Here is a 26,879-nt window from a genome sequence, read left to right as displayed (position 1 = left end):
AGGGGTCCCTGCCCGTGGCAGGGGTTGGAATTGGATGAGCTTTAAGGTCCCTTCCAACACAAACCAGTCTGGGATTCTGTGATTGATTCTATAAATCAGTAGTACCAGCCACTATACAAATATGTAATAAGAGATGTTTCGGGCTCTGAATCTTTACAGTGTAAATAGCTAAGACAGACATAATGCAAATAACAATATATTTTGCTACTGGCACATACAGGCTAATTGACCTGCCGTCCTGTTATGCTGTTTCCTTGCTGAGGCACTTTATTTTAGTGTCTAATGCAGTGTGCATAAATAATCTCTAGTCTTTGAATGTGAATTTCTTTACACTTCATTTGTTTCTTTTGTTGCATTCACCCTTATTCTAAATTTAACTTCCAACTCCAGTTTAGTTAGTTCAAACCTCAAAAAACCAATCCTTACTTAACACTGCATTTGCTATTGTTAATGATTATTACCATCTTCAAATGTAATGGAGTCTCAAAGAAGTGCTTAGTCTGCTATCTGTTGTCTGTGCCCTGCTCCTTGGAGCCAGAGGGTTGATGCATTTCCAGTAGCTCTGCCTGGAGTGCTTCTACCTGTGGTCTCTCGTGTGACAGTCTTCAGTGTGTTTTTGAGAGAGGGAAGGAACTGCATCTTAATGTCTCCCTGTACTGGGAAAGGTGAAGTGGATTATATTGCCTTGGAATTCTATCCCCTCGTGTGTTATTCCTCTCTTTGTTGCAGACAGCAAGTTGTTAAAATTCTGTCTACTTTTAGCAGAATACAAGATGGATCTTTTTTTTTTTCCTAGGAAAAAAAAGGCCTATTCTGGTTTGCATTTGGCAAGAATACTCCATCTCCTGTCTGAAGCTCTTTATTTGTGCATGCTGAATGTGCTTTAAAACTGTTCCAGTATTCTTAGGAGAATTTGCCTACCAAGAGGCTTTTTGTTTTGAAATTTCTATCAGGCAGTGGATTGACAAAAGAAACAAATGGGTTGAGCGACCATTTAGTTTTCATATTTCATGCTCAAGTTGTGTACTTTCCCCAAACTATCGTATCTCTTGGGTTATTATTTCAGTCTGTTAAAACATTCATGTAAAGGATAAGTTACTACAGTGGTTTTGTGGTTTTTAATACATGGTGGTTAGCCTTGACTAAGGGACCCCCCAGCTGCTTGTTCACGCCCCATCTTAGAATCGTGGAATGGTTTGGGTTGGAAAAGACCTTAAGATCATCCAGTTCCAACCCCCCTGCCATGGGCAGGGACACCTCACACTAAACCATGGCACCCAAGGCTCTGTCCAACCTGGCCTTGAACACTGCCAGGGATGGAGCATTCACAACCTCCCTGGGCAACGCATTCCAGTGCCTCACCACCCTCACAGTAGAGAACTTCTCCCTTATATCCAATTTAAACTTCCCCTGTTTAAGTTTGAACGCGTTACCCCTTGTTCTATCACTACAGTCCCTCATGAAGAATCCCTCTCCAACATCCATATAGGCCCCCTTCAGATATTGGAAGGCTGCTATCTTAAACAGGACTGGGGGAGAAAATGGGATGAAACAGCTCATGGGCTAAGGTAAAGACAGAGAGATCAGTTACCATCTACTGTCATGGGCTAAACAGACTTGACTTACGGAAAATTATATGATTTACTGCCAAATTAGGTAGACCTGTGTGGTGAGAAACTAAAAGTTTAACATTCAGACAACACCTTCCAGCGCCTTTCCCAGTCCCACCTTCACTGCTATGTAATATTAGGTACATTTCATGTGTCTTTAGAAGACAGCAATATGAAGGTTTATACTGCTTTTGGATTGTAAGTATTCTGTAAAGAAGGAGCAGTTCAACCGAAAATCTTACACTGTTTTGCATCGTTGCCATTTACCTGTAGACTGCATTGAAATGCAAACAGACTGGGTTCTGGCTTCAGTAGTAAAGTTGTTTAAGGGTTTCCTTGCCACAGAGTTTGAGTGATGCACCTATTGAAAAATGCTTGTATTTTTGTCACCTGGATCAGGCCAGTGATCATTGTTCAACGCAGTGATACAAGGGAGCTGTGGATTAGAATGGGAGAGAGGCTGTCCCATGCTGGCAATTTCTTCAGTGCTTAGCCATCAGGTTGTAGATGTACAGGTTTAGCTCCCTTAGTAAAATCTCCCTCATTCAAATACAAAACCTGTATTCTCATGCAGCATGCTGTGAAAGTGGCTAATGAAGTTAAATTGACAATTTACTTAACATTTGAGAGGGGACAGGAAATGCTGGTAAGAGATTTTGCTCTGTTGTGACAGCAGTGATTGCGATGTTGGAAAGGACAGTTGTATTTTTGCAGTTACCATGGAAAAAGTGTTGGTCATGTGCTGTTACCATGGAAATATTCAATGTGGATTCTAGAAATTAGGAAGGTTTCTGGACAGAGTAGAAAGACAATTATTCTTTTTATAGTAAAAGGCTGCTCAAGCTGTTTGACAGTAGGAATTGATGAAGGGAAACTGCGGAGGATTTAGCATCTTCATACCGCTGAACTTTGTGAGGGAAAATAAAACATATAAAATCTCAAAAAATATAAATATCAAGTGATTTAAAACTTGTGGTGAACTGCTTCATTGATGCTCTAATTGATGCTCTCAGTCACCTCTTCTCTTACACCAGAGTTTGCAGCCTACCAGGGCTTTTAACAGGATGTGTTTCCCCATTCTGTGGTGGCTGCTTAGTGTCCTGCAGAGGAGCTGGACAAGGTTTAACCACCTTTGCTGCCTGCTTAAAAACCAGAAAACATTAAATATTAAACAAAAACATTGCTAGCAGCAGAACGTTGTTTTTTGTTCTCTGTGGAGAAGTCCCCTTGAACAGTCAAGGATGTGAAGGGTGAGTCAGTCGAAGTATAGCGCAGTGCCTTGCACCGGGCTCTGTGTTGTATGCCCTATTGCAGCTCCACAAACTTCAAACAGAAAGGTCGACCACTACAGTGATTGCCTTAGACTTTCCTTTTAGCCTGGAGCAGAATAGATGTTTCCTTTACTATAACACCTCCTTTTGCAGGTACAATGTAGGGACTAGAACATTCCTTCTTCCCCAGATAAAATGTTCAAGCTAACCTTTTCCCTGAGAAAATGAAAATAGGATGGGTTTTTAAAAGATAAAACAGTTTAAAAAGACATTGGTTGTGTGTCCATGATGTTGTTTCAGGTATTATCTATTCCTTTCTCAAAGAAAGGAAAACTTGTGCCTTATATAAAATGGAAAATCTGACTAACGCCATGCAGTTCTTCATGCTTGGTTTTCATGTTTTTCTTTGCAATTTTACAAACAAATCAGTGACAACTTTTGCTCTAAATTCAGAACTGGCCAAAATCATTCATCAGTTTGACAAGAATATTTTCCTCAGGTAAACCTTTTTCTTCTCATTAAAAATAGTTTATCAAATATATTTATGCTGAGTTGTGTTGACAAGCTGTCTTGAACTTATTAGACTATTAATTGCCTCAAACCTTAGGCTAATAAGTACGTTTGCATCAGTATCAGTTGGCTTGTAAGAGATTCTAAGAGGTGGTCTAGGAGTGGCTTGATACTTGTTATTTCTCTTGCAAGGCAGAAATAAAATACCTACTAGCCTGTGGAGAATTCTTTCATGCTCTCATTTCCCTTTGTTTTCTCTGGTCTTTATAGGTTAAGATCAGTGTATGATTTTATATAGATATAAGAGAAAAGACTTTCCTAATTTTAGTTGAATATTCATAAAAACTAAGTTTAGCTGATGTGCTGTCCAGTTTTCCAAGAGAGATACAATTGTCTTCCCATGTGGAGCTACCCTGTTCAGACTTACCCCTTCTGATTTTTGTATCAGTTAGATGCTGCTGATTGATTTTTCTGCAGTGGACCCACATGGAACAAATATGTTTTAATATTTAATATTAATGAACACTCTTAGTTTCAGTGTTCATAGAATTTAAAAGAAGAATTCTAACAATGAGGAAAACCAGGCTAATGCTACATATGTTTCAAAGTAGTACAGTGTGCACATGTTCCTCTCATGCTCTGGTTGCTCTCTTTTGTTTGGGTTGGTTTGGGTTTGTGTTTGTTTGGTTTTGCTCTAAAGGATAAGTCAATGACCATGTAAAGTGGAAAAGAAACAGTGATGGTGAAAAAATAAGGTGAACTGGGGTTTGGCTACATGATCTTCAAAGCTTCCTTCTAACCAAAACCATTCTATGAAATGCATGAGTTACCACACAAGCTGATAATTAAAATATAAACCTTTGGGATGTGTAACTGGAACCACTGTTGCTTGAATCTGAGACATCATGATGCCTTATCTTGTTCTTATCTATGAGGCCATCTGGAACATGGAACAGATATTGCATCATCTATTTCTCTTACTTTGATAAATCTATACGAGTCACTTCAATGTCTGCCCTTTAACAGTAACCTATTAATAAATTTGCTTCTGAACTGTTTAAAGCAATGTTTGCAGATCCATAAGCAAATTTATGCATGTGAAGTTTTGATTAATTCTTAGTGAAGCTGCATTGCACGAGCAGGATGTTCTCCCTTGCCTGTCCTGCTTTCTTCCAGTAGCTGGTACAACAGGATAGTCAAGACATTGGCGATATGTGTGACCAAAGATACAACACTGGAATATAGAGTATTAATCTTCTACATTGAAATCCTATCAGACTGTCCACTGAGGAGAGCTTGATCTATGCTGGCTGGCTGAAGGTGGCTGGAAATTAATCTGACTGGCAATAATTCAATTAAAAATTCAATTAATTTAAAGATTAATTAATCTGGCTGGAATTAATCCGAGTGCTTCCATCAGAGGGTTGGCCACCCAGATTAATTTAGGAAGACTGCAAGTTTTGTGATCCTGTAAATTCGTTAGGGGCTTTGTTGTATTTGCATCTTACATCTAACAAAACTCTAAATGCCTGGTCTTAATGTATAGTACATAATGTCTTCTCATACAGAGCTTTTTTTCTATTCTTATACTGCCTGGTGATCTCACTATAATTCCTGATTTAGAATTGCTGGATTTAGTGACTAAAGGCTCTGTCTACATTAAGATGAGGCAGTAGGAATGGATTGATATGTAGAAGCGCTTGGTGCTAAAGCTCTTACAATACACTGTGGTAATTCAGTTAATTTACCTGTGGCCATACTTACTCTAGCTCTCTGCATAAAGGATGTCCTCTACCTGTGACCCAAATTTGTCATGAGGGCTGCTTGTTTGTGGAGACTATTATACCCCATTAGGGGTTGGGGTATGTGACCTGTATGTACCCTGGGATTGAAGTCTTTGATTTTGTTTTCTTTACTCCAAGAAGAATCTAATTTGTACACACTGAAACTGCTCTGCAGACCCAAGTATGTGGGGATGACGATATTTGCTTTAAAACCATGCCACCCAAACATGAGCTGTAGCAATGGGAATGGAATGTGGTATTAGCAAATATAATTTGTTCGGAGCAGTTTCAAACCAGGAAATATCTGTGGGTTTTATTGTAGTAATTTGGTGTTTCCCACATGTTTAGATAGCTCCAATATGTGAGATTTTGCTTTTATTTAGGTGGTGTTTGTGGATTGCTGTTGCTGTGCACAGCATAAAGGAACAAAATCCTCTTTGGACTATGTGTAAATCTAAATAATAAGAAATTGCGAGTCTAGTTTTAGTGTATGTTAAAACTTCAGTATTTCAATTTTTTTGTTCTTACTGTTTTTGGTTCAATTTTCACACAATTTAATGGTTTGTGCTTAGAATATAGCTTTGGTAGGATGAGAAGCGTAAATATGCCGCAGTGTATTTATTTAACTTCAAGTTATACAAGCTTGTCAGCAATAAAAGTTGCTACTGAGTTGTCATATTGTCTTTTATTGCTCTGCCTTATGCCAGTACACAGACTTGTAGTAAATACCAAACTGAGGGCATTGCTCTAAGGATATAATTTCTGTTAAGCTTTTTCTTGGTTATTAAAATGTAAAGCTCAGTTTCCAGTCTGCTTTTCTTATACATGAGAAATAGTTTATATATTACATCAGTAGATGGTGCAGAATGTGACTTCTCTCTTTTCTATTATTTTCCACAGTATATACTTGAAAAAAGGTATCCTAAGGACTCAGATTGGAATTTAGTTTAAAAGATATTAGCAACTGATAGGGCCACTGTCATGGAAAACAGACGTTTATCCTTGTTATCTTTTAATATTGTAAGCATTAAACCTAATTTGATATTATTAAGACATCTCTGTTGCAATATTCCAATTGCAGTGACCTTCAGTGGGTTTTTGTTCTATTACTGTTTGAGTATATTTGGCTTCTAGAGAAAAATGTGTCAGAATAATCTTTTTGTTTTGCCTTTTTGTATAAAGTCTTAATAGTACTTTTTGCTTATTTTCTCCCCCTTTGATGATAAATTTGTTCCAATAAAACAGAACATTAGACAACCAAAAGTAATTTCATTTATTCTGTTCCTAGATGGAATCAGTGTTAGTGGACTTCCGCTCTCCAGCCCTTTTCGGCAGGTTGTCAAACCAAGAGTGGAGACTAAACCTATTAATCCCCAAGAAAGCAGCAAAGCTGGTGACTTCAGTCATGTGAAGGTAAGTGAGTGACATCAGAATAAGTAATAAACGTGGTTTTCATTGGCTATGTTATGGCTTGTTCTGTGATTAAAAATAAAGGTTTCTTTGCTTCGTAAGTATTTCCTTTTGGGTTTTTTTTTTTAAGAACATCTTGATGTTCTGTGTGTGGATTCCTCCATTAGAACGAACAAACAAAAAGGTCTTACAGGAGGAATTGTAGAGTTGGTTATCAGTATGGTATCCTCAAGGAACTATCAGTTCACCTCCTATGGCTTTCTTATGCCATGTATTCTGTAGAAAGGTGCTTCTGAATGAATTCTTGGTTTTGTTTTAAAATGTATGGAAGGATGTTGTACCGTCTGAGCACTTTGGGATCAAAGTCTTGCCTTCATACTTCTGGAAGGAAGCCTTTTAGAGGAGTTATTAGAAGTAATAGAATAGTTGAGAGAGCCAAAAGGAAAATAAATAGAAGTAGTAGGATGAAAGAACAATCGTGTAGGTAGAAGCTGCACTGTGCTTACTGAGAGACTTTTCCCTGGGGTAAGCTGCTGTTTGTTTTTGATCTTACCTGTTGGACATGTGAACTTCCTCTTCTGAGCAGTGCAATAAGAACAGCTTCATACTGGCCAGAGTTGCAGAAGATACAATTTAAAATGATGATAACAAAGATTGTAAAAATAATACTGTAGAGCTTCAATGGTCTCTTCCATGACTTTGGTGGATGTTTTGCATGCCTTGCAGTAGTTGATACATTTCCTGCCTGGGTCTGGATTCTCTGGCCATTCAGATAGATTTTTTTAGATTGAGTTTTGTACAGTGCAGTACATGATCTAGTGTGCCTTTGGCTGAGAAGCAAACATCAGCCTTGCTTTTCTCAGTGACTTGCTTTGCATGTGAATTTGCTTTCTTTCTGGTGAGGTTCTTTTGCAATTCTATTTGGTCAATAAGCAGGTGAAGGTATTAGTTTAGAAGTATATTGCTTTTGAACCATTAGCACTGATAATTCATCATCACTTGATGCTGCAGTACAGGAAGGATGATGACAGCATGTGATGGATGACAAAAAATTAGGAAAGCCTTTCTTTGTATGTTATGACGTAGCAAGGTATTTCCCAATTGCTCGTAAGTATAAATCAGCATGACTGAGGAACCAATTTAATACTTCAGTGAGTAAAACGTCCATCATTAATTTTTAAGCTTAGAGGTTTGGATATAATGTCTGATCTATAGACACATCTGACTTAGGGAAGCAAGGGGAATGTTATGTCAAAATAGGACTAAAAATCCAGAAATGCAGAACTTCTTTGCACTAAATACATGAAAAAAAACCCATTTTGGTGCACTTTTTCCTTGTCAGCCAGTTGTCCTGGCAACCAAGAAGCTGCTGGTTCACAGTGATCTATGTGATTGTGTTACAAGAGTATTGAAGAGCTGTAAAGCAAGAACTTAGTTTCACTGTACATCGTTAAAAACTGTCTGGTGAGAATGCAAGTGCTTGATTCAGTTTTTGGGTATCTGGAATGAATTCTGATTTACTCAATTGGCATTTTGTGATGGAAGGATCTTGGAGGTCATCAAATCTATGTTCATCAGAGAACATACATTCCAATAGCATTAAGGGTTCCTTGCTCTGTAAAGTTGCCTGTGTTTTGAGCCTAACTATTATGACTGCTGTACAGCTCCCATAGCATGCTCCAAACTAATAATTTACCATGTTAGCATCTACTCTAAACCAGGCTTAATCACTAACCTTGCTCTTTTTGTAATGTTTAGAAGAGATGATTTATGGAGCAGGTGGGAATAAAAATCAGGACAATAAAAAAGCCAATAGGATAAAACTCGGGGGGATGTTTACAAAATTGTGTTTCTCATTGCATAAGTGTTATCATTCTGATCATGTATTTGCAGAAAACATTCATGATAGGAAAAATATGACTTATATTTTTCCAATATTTGTATGATTGGTCTGTTGTAGATGAGAGAGAAAACCACAGTAAGGTGGCACCGTCTGTAGGGTGATTTACTGTTATGGCTCATTGCGTTTTAATGAATGTCCATTTCTGTAATTTCCATTTCTATTTGCAACATTAATATAATGTTATAATAATTATTTTAATAATAATTATTAATATAATTAATATTTTATAATTTAATAATTTATTTTTAATTAAAAATAATTTTAATAATTTAAATTTAATAATAATAATAATTATATATAACAATCTTATCTCAGTTTTTCCTAACTAAACTATTATAAACCAATCATTTGCTCTACTTAGATTAAAAATGCTTATGAAGTTTAGAACTATTTAGAAAGAAGTATTTTTTCACCAGGCTATTCACATAATTAGGTCTCTATGTACATGGACATACATGGCTGGTATTGGGCAAATGAGCAGAAGAAATTACCTTTCATAATGGAAGAGATTACATTTGTGTACTCAGATGACTTCATTACATCCAGTTTTTTCCTCTGCTGTCTACTTATTCTGTTTAATGCTGTCTGTTTCTGTTAATGCCTTCTCTCTACTTTGACAGTCCTCTCTAATGGGAAGAAACATAAGTACCACCAGTAGTTGAAAAACTAGGCAAATTCCAAATAAACCATCAGGCAGTTGTTGTAAATAATTGAGTCAGGTAAGCGTTCAAAGATAGAATGTGTTCTGGTCCAGTTCTTTTGGCTGGGTTTTGAGGAATTTGCTATATTTCTGGGTTTAACTTTCTTGGGTTTAGACTGAGTATCTTTGAGAGCACAGATTCATCTTTGTTGTCAAATGCAAACACTTTTGCTCAATCAGAATGTTGTCCAAAATGTAGCAAGCTGGGATATATACAGAAGAGGTGATCCATGGTTTCCTTTGAATTTCAGTCACAATTTGATATTTATGAATCTTTCAGAGTTCCCTAGACCCTCCTTAAAAGATACTTCAGTTTCTCTTTTGGTGCAGAACAATTCAGAGCTTGTGGTCTACTACCTGTGTCCTGCTCATTGCGACTTGTGGTTGATTGCTTGAGTATGTTTTAAGGTTTATCTTGTAATAGTCAAGTCAATGACAGTGATTTGACAAGGACTAATGTGAGAAGCAAGTGGGAGTTCTTAAGTTAAGAAATGAGATGGATCTTAAACAATTTGTATATGTGGTGAAAATGTTCTGCTGTCATTTATTCATGATTTAGCACTATGTGTCTGTTGCGAATATTCAGGAGTAGTAGTTATTTTTCAGTCCTGCATGCTGTGCAGAAGTAGTCTTCATATAAAGGTAATTTTTTTGCAAATGAAACTTAACGTACATCACTGCTTCTCTTGTTGCTGGCTCTGAAATGTCCTTGTTTGGGTCTTTAGAAGTCTAAATGCTTAAACCTTTCATTCCCTCCTAGTTTGCCTTACAATTCTGGTGCTTCAGTCTTGGATATTGCCAGTATTGCAGTTGAACATCTCTGCGATCTGCAGTTTCAGTTTTGCTACAGGCTGTCTTCTAATAAGCCAGTCACTGGCTTCTGGAAATGACTGTTATAATGATCTCATAAATTCAGTATAAAAATTGCTTTATGACCTCATCATAAAGCTTGCTTATACCCTCAAGCTGAATAGAATATCATGGTGTAGTGCCATGTTCAGATGTACTATTCCTACTGTTTCCTACTGTTTGCTATGGAGTAGTTGTGGTAAGCATTGTCTAAAAACCTCACATCTGTACAGCAGAGTGAGTTAGCCCCTGCTTAGCTCTGCATTGCTGTGGTTATACTGGTATATGAAACAGCCTATTTTGAGGCTGAGTCTGTCCCTTTTTGAGTACCACTGCAGTGTGTTTAGATATACAGCTGTTCTGTGTCTTAATGCAAAAGCTGCAGAGAGAAATTCAAACAAAACTCATAATCTCTCAGCAAACAGTGTTATTTTTAACCTAGGGAAGTCTGTACTGGTTTTCATGCCTGGAAGCTGGAATTATTTGGCTTAGTCTAGTTCCTCTTAGAGATGGAAGAAAGATGTTGTTACTCCATGCTCCATATTATGGCCAAGAGGCTTAGAGATCAGTCTGATCCATGGAAATTTGGTCCTTAAAGTCCCAGGATTACCATAATGTAATTCATTGGTTTTCTGGTTTTGTCACAAGGTGAAAAGGAGAATTATGCATCAAGGATCAACGTAATGTCCGTGGTTTCTTTGGAACAAATCTTCTGGGATTAAGAAATGCTGCATGACGTTTGTTTTGAAACTTGTATGTTCAGGAGAATTTGCCTCTGCATTCTGAACATGAGTTGTAATTCCAGAGATTCAGCTGTAGAAACGGGAGAGGTTTGAGTTATCTCATGGACCTACTCTGGTCCGGCACTCTCAATAAATGGTAGGAAGTGTTAAAATACGGCATGTAGAGTTAATATAATTTAATACACTCTTTTTACTGTATCTTTTCTGTCTCAGAAGTGTATAAAAATGAGTTACAGGCCTTAATTTTTTTTTTTTCCATGGAGTTTTCAGGCTCTGCTCTTCTGGTATGGAAATAAGCTGTTGATGGAGCTAAACTTTATATTGTTAATGTTTTTAGCTCAAACTCCTTTAACCCATAATCCTTAAATTTATTCTAAGTTTAAGCCCTTACACGAAGCAAGTTGGGTTTATTTTTAACTGGCTCCTGAAGTTAGTGGGAATGTTCAATGTGCAGAATTGAAATTGAGATTCCTTCTTTCTGGTTGTCTGAATGTGATCTTAGGCACAAACGTACAAACCGGGTTTAGATGTTCTGCTTCCACACTGTCTTATTTTGGAATTCAATACTATGCTTTGAGACCTCACTTGGAGCATTGTGTGCAGTTCTGGTGTCCTCAACATAAAAAGGACATGGAACTGTTGGAACAAGTCCAGAGGAGGCCACGAGGATGATCAGGGACTGGAGCACCTCCTGTATGGAGACAGGCTGAGAAAGTTGGGGCTGTTCAGCCTGGAGAAGAGAAGGCTGCGTGGAGACCTCATAGCAGCTTCCAGTATCTGAAGGGGGTCTATAGGGATGCTGGGGATGGACTCTTCATCAGGGACTGCAGTGACAGGACAAGGGGTAATGGGTTAAAACTTAAACAGGGGAAGTTTAGATTGGATCTAAGGAAGAAATTCTTTACTGAGAGGGTGGTGAGGCACTGGAATGGGTTGCCCAGGGAGGTTGTGAATGCTCCATCCTTGGCAGTGTTCAAGGCCAGGTTGGATGAGGCCTTGGGTGACATGGTTTAGTGTGATGTGTCCCTGCCCATGGCAGGGGGGTTGGAACTGGATGATCTTAAGTTCTTTTCCAACCCTAACTATTCTATGATTCTGCGGCCCTGAGTTTTCCTTCAGTATTAAACACATCAAGTCTTAGGAAGACAAAATAAAGGGAAGACACGAGTCTCTGTGTTTCCCTAATAACTTTCAAGCCTTTGAAGAATAAGATAAAACCCCCAAAGTTCTTTCATTTCCCAAGTGGAATTTTTAGTAAAATAATATCTATTTTTTTAATAATTAATTGATGTTTGTGAGATATGTGCTGGAAAGCCATTCACACTTCCTGCAGTCTGCTTAGATTGGACCCATGAGCAAAATCAATCTTTGCCAGGTATGGAAGGTGTTTTTTGTTGCCTTCCTGGCCAAGAACTGCAGTTTCCTTTGAAGTAAAGTAGATAATAAAAGTAGAGCTGTTCTGTGAAAAGGAGAGTGGGCTTGGTACCTCTCTGGTAAAATGTGAGTGTCATCTGGGTTTGGATGAAAGCCTGAAGTTTTTGAGTAGTCTGGGTCTCAATGCGCCTAACTTTCCTTCCCTGCCCCGTTTGACATTGCTGGTATTCCTTTAAGTGCTTTTGGATTCTAGAAGTAGTTAGTTGAGTATTCAGCACTATTTCTGCTCACCAGCCCTGTTCCTCTTCTGTGAATTGTTCCATGAAGGAATGAACACTCTGCTGTGTCCTAGAGAGGACTGTTTATCAGAACACTAAGAAAATATTGTATTAAAGCTATTCTCTGGAGCGATGGGAAAAAATATTTGCTGCTCCCCCCTGGGTTTGAGTAAATTCAATTCATTTATCTCATCTGGTATTTTACTTTCAGTATTACCACTGTAGTACCTGCAATTTCAATCCAACACATCTTACAATTTGAAGTACTTATTTTTGCCATTTCATTTGACATGAAAGAAGCATTAAAATTTTTGTGTAGTACTGGTAGAAAAATATGTATAGATTGACTGTCTGCTTGTCAAAAGCACTGTTTTCTCTGGGCTTTTCTCATTGTCACTCAATAATAAACAAGAGTTGATAGTCTGCTTATACCCAAACAAATGTCTCATCAAGGCTAGTTACCGCAGGTACAATCTACTATATCAACTACACTTCATCTATCTTTCTGTCTTGTGTAAAGATGAACTAAGAAAAATTAAAGTTGACATCAACACAATAAACAGAGTTTATGTCAGCAGTAAGAGACTCTGCAGTCATGAGAGCTTCTTTACTGAGGAGCCATCATTGGCCGTTTTACTCAATGACAGTAAAATCCCATTGCTGTAGTTAGGATGTGTCAGTATTACATGAGATGGACAATTTCTGGTAGTCTTTCATCAGCTTGCCAGATTACACTTGAGTCATTAATATAGTCAGTGAGCATCAACAGCAGACATCATTTGTACAGATGTTACCTGTGTTCAGCATGTTCCAGTACTGGCACACTGGAAATATTTCTGACCAAAGGAGTTCCCTCTGAGCAGCTGTTGTCATTTGGAAGGTAACCTTGGAAGAACCCATTTGAGATGGTGATACCCTGAGATCACTGTGAAGTCCGAAGGTTACTTTGGATTGTTGTACCTTGCATCATGGTAATGCCTAAGAAGGCTGCGTGGAGACCTCAGAGCACCCTTCCAGTATCTGAAGGGGGCCTACAAGGATGCTGGGGAGGGACTATTCATCAGCGACTGTAGTGACAGGACAAGGGGTAACGGGTTCAAACTTAAACAGGGGAAGTTTAGATTGGATCTAAGGAAGAAATTCTTTCCTGTGAGGGTGGTGAGGCACTGGAATGGGTTGCCCAGGGATGTTGTGAATGCTCCATCCTTGGCGGTGTTCAAGGCCAGGTTGGATGAGGCCTTGGGTGCCATGGTTTAGTGTGAGGTGTCCCTGGCCATGGCAGGGGGGTTGGAACTGGATGATCTTAAGGTCCTTTCCAACCCTAACTATCTATGATTCTAGGTGCTGTCTACAAATAGAACAGCAGTAGGTGGTTATTTTCATAATGACATTGCAGTAAGAAAGCAGAAATGCTTAATATTAAAGTAAACTTCATGTGTACTACATGATGCCCTCCTGTATAGAAGGGCATCAGCTCTATGGAAAGTGAAGGAAAAAATGGAGGGGAAGGTGACTGGGTTAAAGTAATGGAGAAAAGGTGAAGATGGACTTATGTGAAGACTTGCTAAGGTGGAAACTTGAAGTGGGGAGAGGGTTGGAGCAAATGTTTAGAATAGGGTGGTGAAAATCCAGTCAGCTCTGTAAGAAATTTAAAGAACAATTAGAAATTGAGGTGTTTGAATGCTCTACTTGCATTGGATGCTACGTTTCCCCACAACAACTCTTCCAGAGGAAGAGATCATCTGTATCCTAGATAGAGCTTTCCAAATGTAAACTGCTGTGTGCCACATGGTGAAATGTCAAAAATACGGAATACCTCTGCAGATGCATACTTCAGTTTTTCTCTTGAGAGTTCTTGTGTGTTTAGTTTTTCTCTCTTAATAAGAACAGATCAGCTAGGTCAGACAGGGGGTTTGGATCAAAGACTACTCTTTATTTCAGGTGGCTTATATACTTGTTCCTCAGTCTGTGTACTGCTCATGTTGTGGGTCCTCTAGTAATGAAGAGACGCTGCAATAGTCCTTAAGATTGCTTCTGCCAAATGGAGTATGTTTCAGCACCAAGAATTAAGAGTATGGTCGATCAAACCTCTGAAGACCTACTCCACTTAGTAGACTTAGTTCACGACAATGAACTGCCTTTTGTTGGTACTCAGCCTCCCTGCTCACACTTTGGATTTGGTCTGAATGTCTAATTTAAAGCACTTTTTGTCTCTTCTGCAGGTGGATTTTGATTCATTGTATGTACTCCTAAAAGAGAGTATTACCATCCGTGTCTGAATCAGAAGCTCTGTAGCATATTGGGTATCATGCTATGCTTCAGCTAATAAACCCTTTCTTTAAAGCCCTGCTTATTTTATTCATAGTGCTATACTTGGACTACATGTCTTCTAGTTCTTAACATACTCATGTTCAGTCATACCAGGTTCTGAACCAAGTGAGCCAAGTATATGTTTATGAAAAAAAGCTGTAGGTAAGATCTAAAGGTCTGTTTTATTCCTAAGTGCAAAAAATCTTAGTCGGAAACACAAGAATTCTTCCAGAATGATTTACGTGAAGATGTGGGAGAGGCTTGTGTTCTGTTCCAACTAGAGACTCTTTCAAGCATCTGATATTTAGATTTCATTCATAACGGAAATTCTGGATATTCTGGTTAACTTTATGGACAAATGTATTTATATGCTTCCTCCTTACAAAGATTTCATAGAATCATAGAATGGTTTGAGTTGGAAAGGACCTTAAGATTATCCAGTTCCAGCCCCCTGCCGTGGGCAGGGACACCTCACACTAGGTGAGGTTGCTCAAAGCTCTGTCCAACCTGACACTGAACATTTCCAGGGATGGGGCATTCGCATCTTCCTTGGGCAGTCTGTTCCAGTGCCTCTCCATTTATGTGCATTGATAAACATGGAATTTTGCCATGCTCACTTATACTGGACTCGTGATGATAATTTCTAAGGTTTTAGCTTAATCATCAGTGTGCTGGGAGAAGGCAGGTGCTCTGATGGGAAAACATGCTGTCAGAAGCTGAAACACATCAGAAAGCGGAACTGGGGAGACCAAATGAGAGGGCAGCTCTGATCAGCTGGTGGATTATCCAGTGCCTACATAAATTGATCCAGTAAAGTTAATGCTTTTGAAACTATAATCAAGATTTTATTTCAACCCTTGTGAGTGTGAAATTACATGCAGAGACTGTCATACAGTTAGCTGTAACCTACATTAAGTTATTGTTCCTGACACAACAAAGTAGCCATTTAATGATCAGTATCAGAATTTTACTCAAATCTTTAGATCTGGGCATAGAAGAAAATGTTGCACTTTATCAGATCAGAATTTTGATTGTAAAGTGTATCTTGTATTAAACAACTGAGAAAAGCTGGAGGTTTATTAAAAGTAATTTTTATGGATTTGGATTATTCTTTTCTGTAAAGCAGAATTCTGAATATAAGGAATAGATGGAATCGTGCTTTTTATTTCATTCTGAAATTACTGTTATTTCATCTTTTTCAAAATCCTAGTACTACGTAGTATGACACACAGTTGTCCTCAGTTGAGTATCTGTACCTTCCATTTAGTAGCTTTGCATTTGTCAGTTTTCCATGTAAGTTTCCTGAAAGTCTTGGCTGCACTTTCATTTTTAGCTAGATATTTAAACCTTAATCCTTTTAAATGTGCTGTAATACAATCAATATTCTAAAAACTTGCTTGAACAATTTTTTTTGTCTTCCATAACTGAACTTGTGCAGTTCTGTTGGTGCCTTAGCAATGCTAAGGGCCTTCCATTTGCAGTTCTTCAGCTTGACTTTCGTCTCGTTGATTTAGCCTTTTTTTTCTCCACTTTCTCTTTTCACCTTGTAGGTTTTAACTTTAAACTCCATGCCAAGATCTCTTCACCTTCATCCTCATAGCTGTGAGTTTATAACTTCAAAGCCTATAGATAACGTATATAGATTCAGATAACACGAATCACATAGCAAAACATGTAGCAAATAAGTCCTACTCATGCCTAACAAGGCACTTTTTTAGTATCTCTGCTTCTTGTTTTGACCCTGAAAATAAGGGAGACTGCTTTGTTATAGCTCTGGAAAACTGCTACCTGGAGAAAATAACTTTTCTGAGTGATTTAGTAAGAAAAGTAAGTTTACATGCAGCATTGTGAGTGTACATTATATTTCCTTTGACTTAGACCCTAATAATGATGCTGTATTACTGTTATAAATCTTCCTCTGAAACAATAACAAATGACCTGCCTCACAAAATCATTCTGATGTGACAGACTTAACCACATGAGCTTATAAACAGTCATTTAGGATAAAAACAATGGGTTCTTCAGAAGATCAGTTTCTGAGAAAGGAGGCACGATCTCCAAATTATGGTAACTGGAACACTTATTCCATAAATATGATACCACTTTAGATGCTGTGCAGGAATTGCGTCCTGATCATCTTCCTTCACATTCTAAACTGCCTGTTTAGGCTTTAATTTCATCACTAGGTAGTGGTAGCACACAATGTCTCCATCCTTATTGTATTCATTTATGTAGCTTCTGCTTGTTAGCACAAAGTACTTCTTGTCTAGAGCCTATTACCAATAACTTCTCTGAATATATGGAAAAGGCATGGATAAGAAAGGGTGATTAAGGTTATTTTTCATCTCTTTGGAGCATTCTGAACACTAAGATTTATTTCTTGCATTATGAAATGCTCAGGTTCAAAATGTAATAATCTCAAAGTTTGCTGCTGAAGTTGGTTTCAACCTCATGTTCCATTTTTGCTTAAATATTGCTCATGCTGCATATGATAATCTCTTCTTGACAAATGCTTGATGGAACTTTTGTGAAATTCCATAGATCTTATGCATTTAATTTTTTTCTGTGGTCTTTTAACCACCAGGACCTATTGCACTGGGGAGTAATGAAGAATAGCTTTTCTGAAGGCTGAGATAAACACAGTGTACCGTAGACAGGACTTTCTTAGCTGCATATGCTTGATTAGTTTAAAATGGCTCAGCTTTTTGTCTGTTGTTTTTTAAAATACGTAGATAAGTTCTTTTTCAACTTGAGAATAAATGAATCTTCGAGCAAGTTCAGTTTCTTACTAACTTTCAGATAACTTTCTTGACTTATTCTTGATTTCTCCATCACTGGCAGAGTTCGTAGTTACTCTTAGAGGTTTGTTTTAGTGTTTTTGCAACTACCCAAAGGAAATAAAGAGCATCTTGACAAAGTAGAATCCTTAGACCTCAGGTCTTCATTTTAGCTAAATGTGGCATTCTTAATAGGTGCCTTACCCAGGAGTATGAGAGAGAGAATGAAGTTTAGTAATTTATCGCTGTGGGGACTTGTAAAGAGTAGGTCAAGTGTGGTAGATTTCCTCAGAAGAAATTGGAAATGCAGAGTGTGATAGCTGTAATTGGTGCCAAGCCATTTTTGAAAGGGCACATCAAAATCTGCTTTACCAACTTGGTTTCATCTAGGGAAACAACTGGATAATCATCACATCAAGCTCCACGTTTAACGTTTATGGGGTAAACCAGGTTTTAAATGTCATAGTTTGCATGGTTTTTAGAAGATTATTTGGACTCGTGTTTGCATTGAGGGATTGCTGAAGAGAACTTCAATTTTAGGGCTTTCAGCTGCTATCAGTGAAAACAGGAATGAAATCCCAAGTTTTAATGCAGGTTTATGTGTAACTGTAGTATTAAGAATAATGTTGTGCAGACTTTATCATTGATCAGTGTTAAAGGCTGACTCTTCCTTGGGCTGAGTAGGAGAAGTTTGACCTTAAAAGCCTTAAATGATCTAAAATTGTCAAAAGTAAGGGAGAGGAAAATTGTAATACATGATGGGAAAAAGTGATACTTCAATAAAGAAATGCAGTTTTTAATACTGTGTTGCATGGAATAGATCCAAGTTATAGCTCATAATTTGTTGGCTGTTTTAGGAAACTGGTTTCTATGCATTGTCATTAGCCTGCTGTTCTTGCTGTGTATGGCAGTGACTGATGTGAGAAAGGAAAAACAGTTGATGAAAAGAATTCTTATATAAAGAAGAGAAGGTGAAGGAATTTGGAGATGCTGATCAAGTAGAGTGTAATTTATTAGATTTTTCTCTATGGATTGCTTTAGACCTGATTTTTTGTAGGTGTAAACTTATAGTAAATTAAATTTCTAATGTTACTGTGTTTAAATGGAATAAAAATCTTGTTCTCTGGTGGTAGAAGATGTAGAGAAAAGTACTATGACTGCTACTGTGGAAAAATTAATCCTTTGCACTGGAGCATGTTGTTTGTGCCTTGAATATTTGCTATGCGCCTTGCCTTAGAGATCTGTAGTTTGATGGTGTATTAATATAAATATTACTAAGTGACTTGGATGCGCATCAAGTGTCTGTAGCCATTAAATACAGTAAACATAATATATCATCCTATGCAATTGTATTTGTAAAAGTGTAGAACTTATAATGACTAGGTGATTTTAAACCTGAGACTCTTAAAACATATTGATTTAGCTGAAGTAGGTCTGGGGAGAAGGAAAAGACAAATGATACAAAGCAGTTAAAATCCATGGTTTTTAATAAAGTGATCCTCAGGAGCAAGGAGGCTTCTAGATTACTTTGTGGCAGTAGCTAGTTTATATAAATTTTATTAAGTTTACTTTCAGTTCTGTTATATCTTTGTATTAACTGACTAGACAACTGAGCGGTACATTTCAAGTACGGTACAAGTAACTTCATTAGAATTAAGTCATTCCATAAAACTCCACTCATTTTTTTGTTAGCCATGATGCAAATGCAAGTAATAGACAATTTTGTTACTACTGCTACTAGACCATGTCACCCAAAGCGCTGTCCAATCTGGCCTTGAACACCACCAGGGGTGGAGCATTCGCAGCTTCCTTGGGCAACCCACTCCAGTGCCTTACCCTCACAGTAAAGAACTTCCTTATATCTAATCTAAACTTCCCCTGTTTATGTTTTAACTTAATATAGTGGCTGACAGTCCAGAACCATGGGTAAATGACTTGCTGAAAATCACACAGGATATACAGTTAGGAGTATTTTTGATACAACCACTAAATGTGGTCCTCACTGGGACTAGTGTGAGAAACAAGTGGTATATTCTTAAGAGCACAAAAAAGAGAAAGGTCTAAAATACGACATTTTTCACTGCTGGAGAACTTCAACATGAGCTTTTCTCTGCTCAGCATCTTGATCCTTTTTCCAGAAGCCATTTCTGGAATTTGCCCCTTGCCCCATGCTTCTTTCTGTAGGTAATTGTTGATGTTTGCGTGTTTAAATTCTTCCATTTCTGTTGCACCTTAATGTATTTTGCTGCCTTTTGCTTGGTCAGACTTTGCTGTCATCCATCCAAACCCTCTCCCTGAGTTTATTTGACAGCTTGGTAGCCACCTGTAGACTGTATTGTTAGCTCCCGCTCCAGTGTAGAATAGCTACAACTGGAGGGCAAAGGAGTTGAAATACAAAAAGTTGGAATGTTATTCAGAAAAAAGCTGTCCCCAAATTTGATTAGTTACTGTATTTAACTGAATAATAACTTTGACTAAGGTTTCTGTGAAGGAAAAAACCCAAAGCCACACAAACCAGAACACGTAATCCTCAGATGTTAGTGTAGTGGCAGCTCTACTTACCTTACTTCTTTTGGGGAAGTTACTGCCTTTGAGAAGTCCCCAGTGCAAAAGGTAGCTGCTGTGGATTTGTGAATCACAGAGAAGACTGGAAGTGGCAGAACCAGTGGGGACCATTTCCAACCTAGCAGCACTTTTTCAGTGCGTATTTTCTTGAGGCACTTGGCATGTGAATTTAAAATCATGACAATGACTATATGAGAGTATTGTCTCTTTATATACTGTATCCAAAGGGCCTTGTTTCCTCTGGAAAATTAGAGATGATGATATAAGTATGTGTGAAACAAGACACAGCCTCTCTGCATGGTGTACTGCCAAGTCCTGTTGGGTTCCAGGTACATCATGCTGGGCTTGCCTAAATGTGAATGTTCAATCTGCCCTGTAGAAGTAAGGAATAAGATAGGGTATTTGGAATCATAGAATTGTAGAATCAAAGCATAGTTAGGGTTGGAAAGGACCATAAGATCATCCAGTTCCAACCCCCCTGCTATGGGCAGGGACACTTCACACTAAACCATGGCACCCAAGGCTCTGTCCAACCTGGCCTTGAACACTGCCAAGGATGGAGCATTCACAACTTCCTTGGGCAACCCATTCCAGTGCCTCACCACCCTCACAGGAAAGAACTTCTTCCTTAGATCCAATATAAACTTCCCTTGTTTAAGTTTTAACCCGTTACCCCTTGTCCTGTCACTGCAGTCCCTGATGAAGAGTCCATCCCCAGCATCCCTATAGGCCCCCTTCAGATACTGGAAGCTGCTCTGAGGTCTCCACGCAGCCTTCTCTTCTCCAGGCTGAACAGCCCCAACTTTCTCAGCCTGTCTTCATACGGGAGGTGCTCCAGTCCCTGATCATCCTCGTGGCCTCCTCTGGACTTGTTCCAACAGTTCCATGTCCTTTTTATGTTGAGGACACCAGAACTGCACACAATGCTCCAAGTGAGTAATCCAGGAACAAACTTCTAGGGAGTACTGGCTGAAAGAGAAAGGGAGGAGGAATCCAGGCATCAACTTAATAATTTTGCTTAGTGAGCAAACCACCCTCTCTATTCTGGACAAAATTTACAGATGCTTCTCTAATCTCTTTTACTGTGATATCCAGCTCATTCCAGCAAGGAATGTATGGGACATGAAGCCAGAAGGACAACTTGACAGCAATAACCTGAAATAGCTCTGTTTGTCTGTCATAACAGGGAAGAGGTGTCATAATTGCTACTGTCCAGTGACAGAAGAAAGGCCTTGATCAGCTCTGATATCTGAAGAATATCTCCCATGTACAGGGAACATATGGAAGAGCAAGGGCCATGTCAGTGATGTAGAAGCGTCTTCTTCCACGTCTATACCTACATGTTTCTGTTGTAATTTCAGACATGTACCCTGCTGCCTTATCCTTTCACTTAGTATTTTCCTCTTTGTAACACTAGTATGTGCCTACCCATTTCTAGAAAGGTCTTTGCTGAGTAGGTTATTATTTTAAGAACTGCCTGGATGGCCGCACGCAAAGAGTTGTGGTCAATGGCTCAATGTCCGGCTGGAGACCTGTAACGAGTGGTGTCCCTCAGGGATCGGTGTTGGGACCGGTCTTGTTCAACATCTTTGTCGGTGACATGGACAGGGGGATTGAGTGCGCCCTCAGCAAGTTTGCTGATGACACCAAGCTGTGTGGTTCGGTTGATACGCCGGAGGGAAGGGATGCCATCCAGAGGGACCTCAACACGCTTGTGAGGTGGGCTGATGCCAACCTGATGAAGTTTAAGCATGACAAGTGCAAGGTCCTACACCTGGGTCGGAGCAATCCCAGGCACAGCTACAGGTTGGGCAGAGAAGAGATTCAGAGCAGCCCTGCAGAGAAGGACTTGGGGATGTTGGTCGATGACAAAATGAACATGAGCCGGCTGCAGTGTGTGCTCGCAGCCCAGAAAGCAACCGTATCCTGGGCTGCATCAAGAGGAGCGTGACCAGCAGGTCGAAGGAGGTGATCCTGCCCCTCTACTCTGCTCTCGTGAGACCTCACTTGGAGCATTGTGTGCAGTTCTGGTGTCCTCAACATAAAAAGGACATGGAACTGTTGGAACAAGTCCAGAGGAGGCCACGAGGATGATCAGGGGCTGGAGCACCTCCTGTATGGAGACAGGCTGAGAAAGTTGGGGCTGTTCAGCCTGGAGAAGAGAAGGCTGCGTGGAGACCTCATAGCAGCCTTCCAGTATCTGAAGGGGGCCTACAAGGATGCTGGGGATGGACTCTTCATCAGGGACTGTAGTGACAGGACAAGGGGTAACGGGTTCAAACTTAAACAGGGGAAGCTTAGATTGGATATAAGGAAGAAATTCTTTACTGAGAGGGTGGTGAGGCACTGGAATGGGTTGCCCAAGGAAGTTGTTCAAGGCCAGGTTGGATGAGGCCTTTGGTGGAATGGTTTAGTGTGAGGTGTCCCTGCCCACAGCAGGGGGGTTGGAAGTGGATGATTTTAAGGTCCTTTGCAACCCTAACTATTCTATGATTCTATTTTTATAATAAGCTGTTTGAAGTTTTTCTGCCTTTTGTTGTCACTTCTCTACTCTCATAGTATTTTCTACTCACTGAAGTGCTTTGCCATGTACAAAACCCTGGCTTTCTTTTTCAGGAATCTTGCCATCTGTTGAGTACCTTGTACTAGCCTAATGTGTGAAATTTAGTAAGACTTAGCTCATGTTCTCTTTTCTTCACTTGTTCAGCTTACAGGCTTGCCATCTTAGTCAGAGAGACATTCAAACTGTATGAACAGTAGGCTTTTTAAGGATATGTAGAAGAATAGCAAATGGGAATAAAAGTCAGTCTATAGTTGGGGCTGTAGGGCATTTTCATTTTGCGTGTTAATTTTTACTTTGCTTTCTCAGTTCAACAAAATCTCTGTTTCAAAATACTCATGGTGTGTGTGTTCTAGATGACAGCATCATGAGGCCATATGGTTTGGGGTTCACAGTTCAGTTTTTCTCATGCATTTGAACATACTCAAATGTGAGTTAGCTGAGAACAACCATAATGGTGGATGCACTTAAATTTACTGTTAGAAGTTTTCAACGTCCCTATTAAAAAGAAATAATAAAGAATTAGTTAACTACTTTAAAGTCTTCAAACAGATATATTTCATACTGAATATTTTCCTTGTGATAGATTCACAGAATGGTTTGGGTTGGAAGGGACATTTTAGATCATGTAGTTCCAACCCCCTGCCATGGGCAGGGACACCTTCCACTAGAGCAGGTTGCTCCAAGCCCCTGTGTCCAACCTGGCCTTGAACACTGCCAGGGATGGGGCAGCCACAGCTTCTTTGGACAACCTGTGCCGGTGTCTCACCACCCTCACAGTAAAGAATTTCTTCCTAATATCCAGCCTCCCCTCTTTCTGTTTAAAGCCATTCCCCCTTGTCCTATCACTACATGCGCTTATAAAAGTCCCTCTCCAAAACTTATGGGAAGACTTTTTCTCCTGCAAGTTTGTTTAACACTGTTATAAAGTGTAAGATCTGGTGAATGTTGTGTTACCCAGGGTTATGTTGCTGCAGAAACAAACCAAAAAGTAAAAACTTGCTGCAGTCTTCTCAGTGGATGAAGATTTAGTTGCCTTCTGAAGAGTCAGAAAGTCTGTGATCTCCGTTACTGTTCAGTATGCTTCCCCTCCCTGCAGACAATCTGGAATTTATGAAAGTGGAACTTGCTTTTCTAAATCCAAGACTTTAGGTCAGCGGATTAGGAAAACAATGGAAAATGCCCTTTGTAAGCTTGTTCTCTGAGACAAGAAAAGCTTTTTTGAAGTCATTGCAAAGAAAAATTCAGAATGCTGCAAAATGAGGAACTGGTGAAAGCCTCCACGACAGCGAAACGCTTCATTAAAATTTGTCAGCCACACTGAAGTGTTGGCCTTGGACTAACCTAAACAAATGTGATGGATTGGCACACGGCATCTTGCAGTGCTACATAGCAATGCAATTTTACAGCTTCTCTTATGTCTTTCCTCTTTTTTCCCCCTGCTGTATTCCTCCTTTGAAGGAAGGTACACATTATCTCAGTCATTTAGCTCCTGCACTTTTCAAATCAATTCATCACATTTGTGTGGCTACCTCTTTGGAGTTACGGTGGGCCTGTTATTTTTCCAGCCGTTAAATAAGCCTTGAATTTTAGCTCATCGTACAGCATAAACAGAGTTTGTTCACACTGCTCTGTCTGTGTGACTGGCTTGCTGGTTTGCATTTTATTGTTGCTTTATGAATTGGGAAAATCTTGAAGAATAGAAACAGACTTGAAAAGAGATTTCCATATTCTTCTCTATATAACTGGAAATGCAGTTCCTTGCAGTTTTGTCTGTGGGTTTTGTTCAGGGCTCTGTTTGATTTGAAAGCAATTAAATGGAATATAGGCACTACAGTTTCAGAGTTACTCTGCAAATTTCTCTGCAGGATTTATACTTGGGGAATAGGATCAGATCTGGAGTGGCTGATGGTAGTTGTGGGGAGTGTCAAATGTGGATTGTTAGTATAGGGCATGAGAAGCACTGGGGTCCTGAGAAATGAGACATAACTGGGGAATTCTGAGGTGAAAGGAATATGGATTGAGTGAAGTCTACTGTTAAAGGAATTCTAAGTTGAAGAGGTGAGGGGTATCTGTACATCCTTAAGGAATACCATTTTTCTATAATTCATATTTCATAAAATCCCAGCCTGGTTTGGGTTGGAAGGGGCCTTAAAGCTCACCCAGTTCCAACCCCTGCCACCGGCAGGGACACCTTCCACTAGAGCAGGTTGCTCCAAGCCCCTGTGTCCAACCTGGCCTTGAACACTGCCAGGGATGGGGCAGCCACAGCTTCTCTGGGCACCCTGTGCCAGCGCCTCAGCACCCTCACAGTGGAGAATTTCTTCCTAATCTCTAATCTAAATCTCCCCAGTTTCAGCTTAAAAATTTCTATAATTTTTCTATAAATCTGTAAAATCTCTATATTAAATTATTTTCTTCTATAAATCTATTAAATTGATAAATCGCCCCTCTTTCAGTTGAAACATTTCTATAACACTTTCTCCTTTTTTTTTTAGCAGGAGAACCAAAATTGACAAGGCACGAATAAGAAAGGGTTTTTTGATCATTGCCATATAAATTGTGTTATAGTTTAAGGTTTGTTTCATATTTGATATCACTGCATCCATAGTTCATAATTTACATAATGCTTTTTATATGATGAGGCAAGGATCCTCCTTTCTCATTGAAGTAACAGGGTTAGGAAGATAATTGTCATCTACTCACTGTATTCAGTTCAGGTCCTTTTTTACTGTGTGCTTCTCCTTGCTTTAGCTATGTTAACTCGGTAACAATTAATTATAGTGTGAATTACTACAGCTACAAAGAAGACGAACAGGAAAAACACTGAAATTTGGGCATTAATTGCTTTTTTCCTCTTAATCTCATGCTAATGTCCAAGTTCCTGAAGATAACCGTGATTGCTACTGGGTTTTTTTTTCTCTTTCAGGAATTCCCCTAATTGCCTGACACTGCCACTTCTTGAGCTCTTTCTATGGCTTTATGATGATATAATCTATGGCAAATTGCTACCCTGCATCTTTAATAAATATTCAGGGCACAGAGTGAAAAGTAATGTATGACCTCATGGAAGGAACTAAGATTTTTCTTCTGCAGCCAGAGGTTTTAATCTCTGCTATAAACAAAATGATTTAACTGCAAATAACCAGAAGGGAATTGTCAACATTTCACCCCCCTAATTGCGTAATTTTGTTTGCTTGCTCCTGGGCAGGTTTTCACTTTTCCCTTTAGTTTTTCACTTAGGAACTTAGAAGAAGTTGTGCCTTGGAAACTTACCTAGTTCTGTAGCAGTGTTGTGATAACAGTGTCATGTTAAAAATGTCAGCAGTGTCAATACACCCGTAGATAAGTGTGTCTATTTATGTCACTGGCCTTTTGAAAGCAATCTTCTTAGAATTGATGTGTGTGTCAGTGCTTATTCTTGAAAATGTAGTGATGCACCTGTTCTGAAATGAATTCAAGATGCTATTTCAGTGTTGTGGCAGGCTTGGCAAGTGTTAAGTGCTTTAATCCTTCTGTCCTACCAAAACGTGCATACTGTTTGGATACAATTCAGCTTAAATTCTCGCAGCATCCCAGCTACTTCTGCTGGCTTTTTTTTTTCCCCTCCTTTTTTGTTTTAGCTTTAATCTGAATCTTCCTTTACAGAAATCTGGTTGAAAGTCAAGCCTCTTAATATGTCACCAAAATGAAACTTCCCCATAAAGAGAATAGATTAATTTTTAATAGCTTTCTATTTTCCAGCAATATGTGGTTTAAGATAAAGCTGAGGCCAAGTTACTAAAAAACCTAACGATAGCTAGAGAAGGCATGCCTAAAGTAACTCATCTGTTGAGCTTCAAAGTAGCCACAATGGAAAATTCATGTTATTTAAAAGAAAAGGTACGTTAAAGAATACCACAACTCACTACCCTTCGAAACGTGAAGTTTACTTGTCCTACCACTATCTTGTGACAGACTTTGAAGACATGACTCTAGAAAAGTGGCCACTGGGAATGGGAAAGATGGAATTGTAACTTGAGTTTTTATTTAAGAAATGTATGTAAAATTTCAGCAGGAATTTGTGATATGAATTTAATATTGGAAGGACGGAATTTAGATGTGATCTAAACATGAATCCGTAATATTAATTTAATAACACAAGCTGGGTTGAATTGTGAATAACAAGCTTCTGTCCTAAATACATACAAATGTTTCATCCGGATGATGAGCTCATAGTTTGTTGAAAGTTTATT

At 38.9% G+C, this 26,879-nt stretch overlaps 1 protein-coding gene across 1 annotated transcript in view; it reads left to right on the top strand.

The window, feature by feature from the left end:
- The window catches only part of TRAPPC9 (trafficking protein particle complex subunit 9), a gene marked incomplete at its 3' end in the record, with an annotated part of 503,806 nt that overhangs the window by 91,818 nt on the left and 385,109 nt on the right, over positions 1-26,879 (top strand). Inside the window, exon 18 of the mRNA XM_080610640.1 lies at positions 6,464-6,588. Coding sequence (XP_080466766.1) covers positions 6,464-6,588 — 125 coding nt within the window. The remainder of the gene's footprint in view (positions 1-6,463; positions 6,589-26,879) is intronic.

The sequence above is a fragment of the Psittacula echo genome (genome assembly GCF_963264785.1).
Source record: "Psittacula echo genome assembly, chromosome: 2".
Lineage (NCBI taxonomy): Eukaryota > Metazoa > Chordata > Aves > Psittaciformes > Psittacidae > Psittacula > Psittacula echo.
The sequence above is the reverse complement of the archived record's forward strand: the minus strand, read 5'-3'. Positions and strand labels throughout refer to the sequence as shown.